At 67.7% G+C, this 10690-nt stretch overlaps 1 protein-coding gene across 1 annotated transcript; it reads left to right on the top strand.

The window, feature by feature from the left end:
- The first annotated feature begins 2877 nt into the window (after window positions 1-2877).
- LOC110468699 (drebrin-like) lies at window positions 2878-10381 on the top strand. The gene is made up of 13 exons (XM_085577427.1): window positions 2878-3054; window positions 4342-4394; window positions 4482-4594; window positions 4671-4745; window positions 5222-5356; window positions 5501-5578; window positions 6033-6184; window positions 6792-6846; window positions 8065-8139; window positions 8246-8354; window positions 8427-9271; window positions 9948-9993; window positions 10070-10381. Exons 1-13 carry the CDS (start codon window positions 2969-2971, stop codon window positions 10168-10170), a joined length of 1923 nt encoding a protein of 640 aa, XP_085433553.1. The 5' UTR covers window positions 2878-2968; the 3' UTR covers window positions 10171-10381.
- Window positions 10382-10690: the final 309 nt, after the last annotated feature.

Below are 10690 nucleotides of genomic sequence, written 5' to 3' on the forward strand. Positions count from 1 at the left end.
CAGGCCACGCCCACGGGGCGGGGTCACGGACACGCCACGGGAGAGGCCACGCCCACGGGGCGGGGTCACGGACACGCCACGTGAGATGCCACGCCCACGGGGCGGGGCGGAGTCGCGATAGCGGCGACAGCAGCGACAGCAATGACAGCAACGATACCTGTGACAGCAGCGACAGCAGCGACAGCAGCGACAGCAGCGACAGCAACGATACCTGTGACAGCAGTGACAGCAGCGACAGCAATCACAGCAACGATACCTGTGACAGCAGTGACAGCTGTGACAGCAGTTACAGCAGTGACAGCAATGACAGCAGTGACAGCAGCGATACCTGTGACAGCAATGACAGCAATGACAGCAACGATACCTGTGACAGCAGCGACAGCAGCGATACCTGTGACAGCAGTGACAGCTGTGACAGCAGCGACAGCAATGACAGCAATGACAGCAACGATACCTGTGACAGCAGTGACAGCAGCGATACCTGTGACAGCAATGACAGCAATGACAGCAACGATACCTGTGACAGCAGCGACAGCAGCGATACCTGTGACACCTGTGACAGCAGTGACAGCTGTGACAGCAGCAACAGCAGTGACACCTGTGACAGCAGTGACAGCAGCGACAGCAATGACAGCAATGACACCAGTGACAGCAGCGATACCTGTGACAGCAGTGACAGCAGTGACACCAGTAAAACCAGTGACATCAGAAGTACCAGCAAAACCAGAAAAACCAGTAAAACCAGTAAAACCAGTAAAACCAGTAAAACCAGTAAGAGTGGCACCAGTAAAAAGTAACACTGGTGACATCAGCAACACCAATGACACCAGTGACACCGGTGATACCAGCAAGACCAGTAAAACCAGTGACAGTAGTGACACTTGTGACAGCAGTGACAGCAATGACAGCTGTGACAGCAGCGACAGCAGTGACAGCAGTGACTCCAGTAAAACCAGTGACACCAGAAGTGCCAGCAAAACCAGCAAAACCAGTAAAACCAGTAAGAGTGACACCAGTAAAAAGTAACACCGGTGACACCAGCAACACCAGTGACACCTGTGACAGCAGTGACAGCGGCGACAGCAGTGACACCAGTAAAACCAGTGACACCAGTGACAGCAGTGACCTGAGCACAGGGTGACACCAGTGGCACCAGTGACACCGGTGACACCAGTAAAACCAGTGACACCAGTGACAGCAGTGACCTGAGCACAGGGTGACACCAGTGACACCGGTGACACCGGTGACCCGAGCACAGGGTGGCATTGGTGACACCAGTGACACGAGCACAGGGTGACACCGGTGACACCGGTGAGCACAGGGTGACAGGCCTCCCCGCACCGCGCCGGCCGCGTCCCCGGGTCCTCGATCCCATTTTGCGGCATTTTTTTCCTCCCTGGGGATTTGGGGTTTTCCAGCGGCGGTGCCCAAATAAGGGAAGGACGGGAGCGGATTTGGGAGCGGATTTGGGAGCGGCGCCGCGCGGGGCCGGGCCAGACACCGGCCCGGGAATGTCCCCGGGATGTCCCCGCCACCAGCGCGGGGCGAAGGGGACACGGTGACACCCCCAGCCCCAAATCCCTAAAAAGGGAATGGGCGGACAGGCTCCATGGAAAAGGACGGGGGGGACACTCTGGGGACCCCCCTGCGGGGGTGGGATCCTGGGACATGTCCCACACGCTGCTGTGACACCCGTGTCCTGCTGTGAGAACCTGGGACATGTCCCACACGCTGCTGTGACACCCGTGTCCTGCTGTGACACGCGTGTCCTGCTGTGAGATCCTGGGACATGTCCCACGTGCTGCTGTGACACCCGTGTCCTGCTGTGGGATCCCAGGACCTGCACACGCATTCCAGAGTGGGATCCTGGAATCTGCATCCATGTCCTGAAATGGGAATCTGGCACAGCGCCATCATCCCAGTATGGGATCCCTATCCCAGTATGGGATCCCTATCCCAGTATGGGATCCCTATCCCAGTACAGGATCCTCATCCCAGTACAGGACCTTCATCCCAGTATGGAGATCCCCATCCCAGTACAGGGATCCCCATCTCAGTACAGGATCCCTATCCCAGTACGGGATCCTCATCCCAGTATGGGATCCCTATCCCAGTACAGGGACCCCCATCCCAGTACAAGATTCTCATCCCAGTACAGGATCCCCATCCCAGTACGGGATCCCTGTCCCACTATGGGATCCTCATCCCAGTACAGGGACCCCATCCCAGTACAGGGACCCCATCCCAGTACAGGGACCCCCATCCCAGTACAGGAACACCCATCCCAGTACAGGAACCCCCATCCCAGTACAGCATTCCCATCCCAGTACAGGATTCTCATCCCAGTACAGGATCCTCATCCCAGTACAGGACCTTCATCCCAGTATGGAGATCCCCATCCCAGTATGGGATCCCCATCCCAGTGCAAGGACCCCATCCCAGTACGGGATCCCTATCCCAGTATGGGATCCCTATCCCAGTACGGGATCCTCATCCCAGTAAAGGGACCCCATCCCAGTATGGGATCCCTATCCCAGTACAGGAACCCCCATCCCAGTACAGCATTCCCATCCCAGTACAGGATTCTCATCCCAGTACAGGATCCCTATCCCAGTACAGGGACCCCCATCCCGGTACAGGACCCTTTTCCCAGTGTGGGACCCTGTCCCGGTATGGAACCCCCATCCCGGTACGGGACCCCCATCCCAGTACAGCACCCCCATCCCGGTACGGGACCCTGTCCCGGTGCGGGACCGAGGCCCGGTACCCGGTGCCGGCGCTCCCGGCGCCGCCCGTCCCGTGCCGGTGCCTCCCGGCCGCTCCCGCCCCCGCCCCGCCCGGTGCCGCCCGTGGGCGGTGGAAAGTGCCGGGGGGGTGGCGGGGGAGGGAGGGGCGGGCGCAGGGCGGCGGCGGCGGCGGCCCCGGGATCGGGATCGGCCCCGGGATCGGGATCGGCCCCGGGATCGGGATGGCGGGGCCGGGGCTGGAGCGGTACCGGCTGGCGCTGCTGGCGGCGCGGGAGGACGTGGGGAACCCCCGGGCTGGGACCGACTGGTGAGAAAGGGAGGGCGGGGGACGGGGAGAGGGAACGGGAGCCGGGAACGGAGCCCGGGAACGGGGACGGAAGGGAGGACCGGGAACAGGGTACCGGGAGTGAGCAGCCGGCACAGAAAACCGGCAACGGAGACGGGAACGGAAGAGGGGACCGAGACTGGGAACGGGCACTGGGACAGGCACTGGACTCAGGACCGGGAACGGGAGCAGGAACAGGCACCGGCACGGGCCACGGCGTCGGGGTTGGCCCGAGAGGCGCCGTTACCGGCACCGGGAAGGGGTTCCGGGCCGCACCGGGGTCTCGGCCGGGGGGTGCCGGTGTGCGGGGAGGTCCCAGGACCGAGCCCTCCGCGCCGCCGCGCTGGGAACCGGGAGTCCCAGCCGGTCTCGCCCCGTCCCTCCCGGTCCCTCCCGGTGCCGCCGGGCTGGGAGCGGCGGCGGCGCCGCCCGGGGCAGGGGCAGTACGGGCCCGGGGCGGGCTGCGGGAGCGGGGAGCACCCCGGGGTGCGGAAAGGGAGGTTCTGCCCGGCCGCACCGTGGGGCGCGGGTCCCGGGACGGTTCCGGGCTGGCGGTTCTGGGCTGGCCCCGGTTCGGTGCCGGTGCCGCGGGGCCGGAGCCGGTGTCCCCCAAAACTCCCATCCCGGGCTGAGAGGCGACGGCAGCGGGGCTCATCGGCCTCGCAGCGCCCCGGCGTCACGGGACCGCCCGTCGCCGTGGCCACCGGCCGCCGGGGCATCGCCCTCTGCCCCCGGAGCGCGGCTGGCCCCGCTCCAGCGCCGGCTCCTCCCGGGCGCCCGGCCGGCCGCGTGCTGGGCTCTGTCCCGCCATGTGGCGCCGCGGCCTGTCGCGACATGCCGTGACACGCGTGACGTGCCCTGCCGCGCCGCGCTCCACGCGTGCTGCCGGAGCCGTGCCCCGAACCGGAGCCACGCGGGAACAAAGAGGGGCAGAGCCGCTGGGAATGCCCGGGCTGGGGGGCGAGGCTCCCGCCGGGATGGAGCCCCCTGAGCCCTTCCCGGGCCGGGCCGGGGGTCCCGGCACCGCCGCACCGGGGCGGGGTGGGGGGGGGGTCGCGGCGGGGGCCGTGCCGCTCCGGCGCTTCCCACATTCCCATTGTCCCGGGGGCGGATGCTGCCGGCGGCACTTCCATGAATTCATCCCGAGCTGGTGGCACGGGGGAGCCCGGGGGGTGCCCAAGCCTGGCAGCTCCCCCACATTATGTGCCACCCGCTGTGACCCCCCCACCTCGACCCCCACCCTGACCCCCTTTCTCCCCACCCACCCAGGGCCGTCTTTGGCTATGAGAAGCACCACGACCTCAAGCTCCTGGATTCCGGAGGTACCGCGAGCGATGCTGCTGGGGAGTATTGGGGGGGGGGGTCCCCCGAGTTTCCCCGCACCCCCTCTGACCCCCCTCTCCTTACAGCCGGGGGGCCGGATGAGCTCGCTGGAAAATTCTCAGTGGGCAGCGTCATGTACGGGCTGTGCCGGGTCCCCGATCCTGGCTCCGGCACCCCCAGGATCGTCCTTATCAGCTGGGTGAGTGCTGGGGGGCAGCTCGGGGGGACCCCCGGACGGGACCCCCCCCCGGGCTGAGCAATGGCTGCGGTACCAGGTGGGGGAAAATGTGCCGGAATCGCAGCGGGCGGCGTGTGCCGGGCACCTGCCGGCCATCCGGAGCTTCTTCAGGGTGAGCGTGGGGCATGGAGCCCTCGGGGGGTGCTGGGGGGGTGGATCGGGGTCCCCACCCCACCACATTCCCCATTCCTGCCCCCCCTCGTTCCCATCCCGCCGCCCCGACCTTTGCCTGTGCCCGGGCGCATTCCTGGCGCTGCTGACTCAGCCGCCGCTTTCCCAGTGCTCCCAGTCTTGGCCGCCGTGCCGGAGCTGTGGTTGGGATCCCTGCCCCCCCCCCAAAATCCCGTCCTGAGTGTGTGTTTGGGAGGGGTCCTGCCCCCCCTTATTCCCCCAAACATCTTCCGGTGATCTGTCTGGGTCCGGGATCTGGATGCGGCCCCACATCTGGATCCGGGCCCCACATCTGGATCCAGTCCCAACATCTGACGCGTCCGTGGGAACTTGTGCCGAGATTCCCCGGGGAGTGTGGGTCCGTGTTGGGCCGTGGGAGGGGTGACACGGTCCCGTCCTGTCCCGTGCCGGTGGCAGGAGGCCACGGCCGTGATCAGCGCCCGCCGGCCCGAGGAGGTGCGGGCGGAGGGGCTGCGCCGAGTGCTGGCCCAGCTGGAGCCCCCCGCCCCTCGCCCTCCCAGGAGGACCCCCCAGGACACCCCGGAGCTGGTGGTGAGTGGGGGTCTCGCTGAGCCCATGCCCCCTGTGCGAATGGGGAGGCCACCTTGGGGGGCGGTGGGTGCTTGCTCGCCCTTCCGGGGGTCTCTGGGCAGGGGGTGTTGGGGGGTCCCACCCCCACCCCATTGTGTTCTCCAGGGAACCAACTACCGCAAGACCAACCCGGCGTTGGAGCTGCAGCGCACCCAGCGCGATTCCTTCTGGGAACAGGCTGAGGTGAGGGGTCGGGGGGCTGGGCAAGAGCTGGGGGGTCCCCCGGTGTCCTGGGGATGGGGTCGCGGCTGCAGAGCCCAGTGGTCCCAGTGCCGAGCTTGGCGGGGGTCCCAGTCCCGCTGTGGGGTGCGGGGGGGTCCCGGTCCCAGCGGTCTGTGGGGGTCGTGGTGCTGTGGGGGTCCCACGGGGTGGGGGGGTCTCAGTGCCGAGCCCCGGCGGGTTCTGGTGCCAGTGCTGGCGCGGATGTCCCGGTCCCGGTCCCGGTCCCGGTGCCGAGGGTGGGACAGCCCCAGTGTGAAATGTGGGGGGGTCCCAGTCCCGGTGCCGGTTCCCTGCGCCGGTGCCGATGGCAGCGGGACCCTCGAGGGATCATAGCGCCGCTCCCGGTGCCGGGGCGGGTGAGATCCCGGTCCAGCTGCCGGTGCCGGTCCCGGCGCTGATCCCGGTGCGTGCGCAGCGGGAGGAGCAGCAGCGGAAGGAGCAGGAGCGGCAGCGGGAGCGGGAGCAGCGGCGGCGCTGGGAGCGGGAGCGCATGGAGGAGGAGCGGCTGCAGGCGGCCGAGCGGGAGCGGCGGCTGCAGGAGCGGGAGCGGCTCATCGAGGAGAGGCGGTGAGGGGCAGCCCTGCCCCGTGTCCCCTTCCCTGTCCCAGCCCGGTGTCCCCTTCCCTGTCCCAGCCCTCCGTCCCTGTCCCAGCCCGGTGTCCCCTTCCCTGTCCCAGCCCTCCGTCCCTGTCCCAGCCCGGTGTCCCCTTCCCTGTCCCAGCCCTCTGTCTCTGTCCCAGCCCCGTTTCCCTGTCCCTTCCCTGTCCCTGTCCCTGTCCCAGCCCCGTGTCCCTGTCTCAGCCCCGTGTCCCCATCCCTGTCCCTCCCACGTGTCCCCATCCATGTCCCAGCCCCGTGTCCCTGTCCCTGCCCCCTGTTCTCATCCCTGTCCCAGCCCCGTGTCCCTGTCCCTGTCCCTGTCCCTGCCCCGTGTCCCCGTCCCCGTCCCTGTCCCGTGTCCCCATCCATGTCCCAGCCCCGTGTCCCTGTCCCTGCCCCGTGTCCCCATTCCTGTCCCTGTCCCTGTCCCAGCCCCGTGTCCCTGTCCCAGCCCCGTGTCCCCGTCCCCACATCCCACTGGTGTTTCCCATCCGTGTCCCATCCTGTCCCACGCCCCATTGCCGTGTCCCACCCCTGTAACCCCTCGGTGACGCCCCGACTCCGGTCCCCGCAGGCAGGAGCAGGCGCGGCTGGACGCGGAGGAGCGGAGGAAGGAGCGGGAGCGATGGGTGAGGGGAAGGGGGATGGATTTGGGGGGTCTCGGGGGGATCGAGGGGCTCTGTCCTGGGAGATACAGGGGCTCCATCCCAGCAGGATCCAGGGCGTTCATCCCGGGGAGTCTGGGGATCTCATCACAGGGGGTTTCAGGGGGTCCCTCCCGGGGGATTCAGGGAGTTCTAGGTGTCTATCCTGGGGGATCTGAAGGGGTAAATCTCAGGGGATCCGGGATTTCCATCCCGGGGGATCCGGGCTGTCCATCCTGCGGGATCTGAAGGGTTTATCCAGGGGGATCCGGGCTGTCCATCCTGCGGGATCTGAAGGGTTTATCCAGGGGGATCCGGGCTGTCCATCCTGCGGGATCTGAAGGGGTTCATTCCGGGAGATCCGGGCTGTCCGTCCTGCGGGATCTGAAGGGTTTATTCAGGGGGATCCGGGCTGTCCATCCTGCGGGATCCGGGCTGTCCATCCTGCGGGATTTGAAGGGTTTAATCCCGGGGGATCTGGGGTGTCCATCCTGCGGGATCTGAAGGATTTATCCCAGGGATCCGGGTTGTCCATCCTGGGGGATCTGAAGGGTTTATCCCGAGGATTCAGGCTGTCCATCCCGGGGGATCTGAAGGGGTTCACCCTGGGGATCCGGGGTTTCCATCCCGGGGGATCCGGGCTGTCCATCCTGCGGGCTTTGAAGGGTTTATTCAGGGGGATCCGGGCTGTCCATCTTGCGGGATCTGAAGGGTTTATCCAGGGGGATCCGGGCTGTCCATCCTGCGGGCTTTGAAGGGTTCATCCTGGGGGATCCGGGCTGTCCATCCTGCGGGATTTGAAGGGTTTATCCAGGGGGATCCGGGCTGTCCATCCTGCGGGATCTGAAGGGTTTATCCAGGGGGATCCGGGCTGTCCATCCTGCGGGATCTGAAGGGTTTATCCAGGGGGATCCGGGCTGTCCATCCTGCGGGATCTGAAGGGTTTATCCAGGGGGATCCGGGCTGTCCATCCTGCGGGATTTGAAGGGTTTATCCAGGGGGATCCGGGCTGTCCATCCTGCGGGACCCAGCGGGTCCCTCACAAGGAATGCGGGAGATCTGTCGCAGGGGGATGCGGGGTGGGGGGGGGTCTGACCTGGGGAGGTGTGCGGGCTCCATCCCGGGGCATCCCGGGCTCCATCCCAAGGGATCCAGGCTCCGTCCTGAGCGATCCGTGTTTCGCACGGCTGCCGTGTCCCGCAGGAGCAGCAGCAGCGGGAGCAGGAGGCGGCCGAGCGGGAGCGCGGGGGGCGCACCGGGGTCAGCGGGACGGCGGCCGTGAGTGCCGGGACCGGCTCCCTCCCTGTCCCCGGGTCACAGGGCCACTGTCCCTGCCGGGGTGGCACCGAGCTGCGCCGCAGCCCGCTGACCCCCGCTCCCGCAGGAAGCCGCCATCCTGGTCTCCCAGCGCACGCAGAACCCCCGGGAATTCTTCCGGCAGCGGGAGCGCTCGGGGTCCACATCCGCATCCCCCCTGCCCGGCAGCACCCCCGGTAGGTGCCAGGGAAGGGTTGGGGGGGCACGGGGGGCTCTGGGGGTCTCTGCTGAGCCCTCACCCCCGCCAGGTGCCCGCCGGCCCTTCCTGCGGTACCAGCGCAGCCTGACGGAATCCGCCTTCATCTTCCGCCGGCCGGAGCCCCCCCAGACCCCCCAGCCCGGCGCCTCCAGGGGGGCACCGCCCCCCAGCCCCCGCCGGCCGCCGCCGCCTCTGCCCCCCGGCCCCGCGGGGACAGGGACAGCCCAGCGTGCCACCGGCGGGACCCCCGCCAGCCCCGTGGGGACAGGGACCCCACAATGCGGCACCCTGGGGACCCCCTCCAGCCCAGCCCGAGCAGGGTCCCCCCATGCCAGCAGCCCCGTGGGGACGGGGACCCCTCCCCCTGTCCCCCCAGGGAGCCCCCCCAGCCCCCAATGTGCCACCGCGGGCACCCCCTCCAGCCCCGTGGGGACGGGGACCCCTCCCTCCGCCACCCTGGGGACCCCCAGTTTTGCCAGCACCAGTTCAGGGTCCCCCCCTGCCATGTCTGTGCCCCCTCCCAGCCCCCCCCGGATAGGGGTCCCCCCTGTCCCCTCTGGGCCGGGGTCTTCTGAAAGCACTTCTGGGGTAGAGCCCCTCCCTCCTTCCAGCACTCCCGGCTTGGGGTGTCCCCCCAGCCCCCCCCCGGATAAAGGGGGGTCCCCCCCGGACACTCCCCCCCTCCCCAGCCCCCCAGCATGGGAATCTTTGGGGCCACTCCTTGAGGATGTCCCCAGCCCGCGGGAGGGGTCCCCAATCCCCCCGGCCGGGTCCCCCCTGCACAGCCCCGGTCCCCCCCGCCCCGTGCAGGATTTGGGGCGCAACGGAATCGGGGGGCACGAGTTTGAGGGGGGCTGGGAGACCCCCTGGGAGCCGGGACCACCCCCTGGGCAGGTACGGGAGAGGCTGGGGGAGATGGGGGTGGGCCGAGATGGGATTTTGGGGTATTGTGGGGCTGGGGGCAATGGGGGCACGGGGGCTGTGGGGGGCCGGGATGGGGTTTTGGGGTATTGGGGGGTTGGGGGTGATGGGGGCTGGGGGAAATGTGGGGGGCTGCAGGTTTTGGGGTATAGGGGGGTTGGGGGAAATGTGGGGGGCTGAGATGGGGTTTTGGGGTATTGGGGGGTTGGGGGAAATGTGGGGGGCTGAGATGGGGTTTTGGGGTATTGGGGGGTTGGGGGAAATGGGGGAAATGTGGGGGGCTGAGATTGCATTTTGGGGTATGGGGGGGTTGGGGGCTTGGGGAAAATGTGGGGGGCTGGGGTGGGGTTTTGGGGTATTGGGGGGTTGGGGGTGATGGGGGAAATGTGGGGGGCTGGGATGGGGTTTTAGGGTATTATGGGGATGGGGGCGATGGGGGCTGGGGGAACTGTGGGGGGCTGCAGGTTTTGGGGTATAGGGGGGTTGGGGGAAATGTGGGGAGCTGAGATGGGGTTTTGGGGTATTGGGGGGTTAGGGGCGATGGGGGAAATGTGGGGGTCGGGATGGGGAGTGGGGCGGGTCCCCCGGTGAGGGGGGCGGGCCCGGCGGGGGGTGCAGAGACCCCTCAGGTCCCTCCCGCTCCCTGCAGGGGGACGAGCCCGGCGAGAACCTCGTGCTGCACAAAGCCACGCCAGGTACCCCAAAACCCCCCCGTGACCCCCCCAAATTCCCCAACACCCCCTCAAACCCTCACCCCCACTCTCCCCCCAGGCTTCGCGCTGCTGCTGGCCCGGGACGCCCCCCACCCACCGATTTTGGGGGGCCCCAGCCCCACCACCGAGGATGAGGACCTCTCCCCCCACGCTGTGTAGCGGAGGGGGGGGCGACCCCAGCACCTTTTTTTGGGTGGGGGGTACCCCGTATGGCATCACAGCACCCCGGATGGACACCCCCCATCCCCTCACCCCCCAGCACAGCCTCCACCCCACACCTGCACCCCAAAAAAGCAGCTTGGGGAGGGGGGAGCACCCCAAACCTCCCCCCCCACCCGCTGGTGGCAGCACGAGTTAGGAGGGCACAGACCCCCCCCCCACCCACGCGGGCACAGGGACCCCCACGTCCTCCCCCACCCCCCAAAATCGCACACAGCAGCCGTTAAATAAATTTTAATGCAAATTATTAGTGATTATTATTAATGGGGGGGTCCTGCCGGGGGGGGCTGGTGGTGTCCCCTCTCCCCCCCGGGTTAGAGGTGAGGGAAAGCAGAGTGGGGGGGCTCTGTGTGCCCCCCCGGGTTAGACCCTGAGCACCCACCCTGCAGTGGGGAGGGGGTCCCCAGCACCCACCCTGCGGTGGGGAGGGGGTCCCCAGCACCCACCCTTGTTGGGGGAG

This window comes from Lonchura striata, chromosome 4 (genome assembly GCF_050655825.1).
Source record: "Lonchura striata isolate lonStrDom1 chromosome 4, ASM5065582v1, whole genome shotgun sequence".
NCBI classification, from domain to species: Eukaryota; Metazoa; Chordata; class Aves; order Passeriformes; family Estrildidae; genus Lonchura; species Lonchura striata.

What these genes read in the sequence shown, in the direction of transcription:
- LOC110468699 (XM_085577427.1), top strand. Translation starts at nt 2,969, where the DNA reads ATGGCGGGGCCGGGGCTGGAGCGGTACCGGCTGGCGCTGCTGGCGGCG. An exon ending in AGGACACCCCGGAGCTGGTG is followed by an intron (nt 5,357 to 5,500) that starts GTGAGTGGGGGT and finishes TGTGTTCTCCAG; the next exon opens with GGAACCAACTACCGCAAGAC. An exon ending in CCTGCCCGGCAGCACCCCCG is followed by an intron (nt 8,355 to 8,426) that starts GTAGGTGCCAGG and finishes CACCCCCGCCAG; the next exon opens with GTGCCCGCCGGCCCTTCCTG.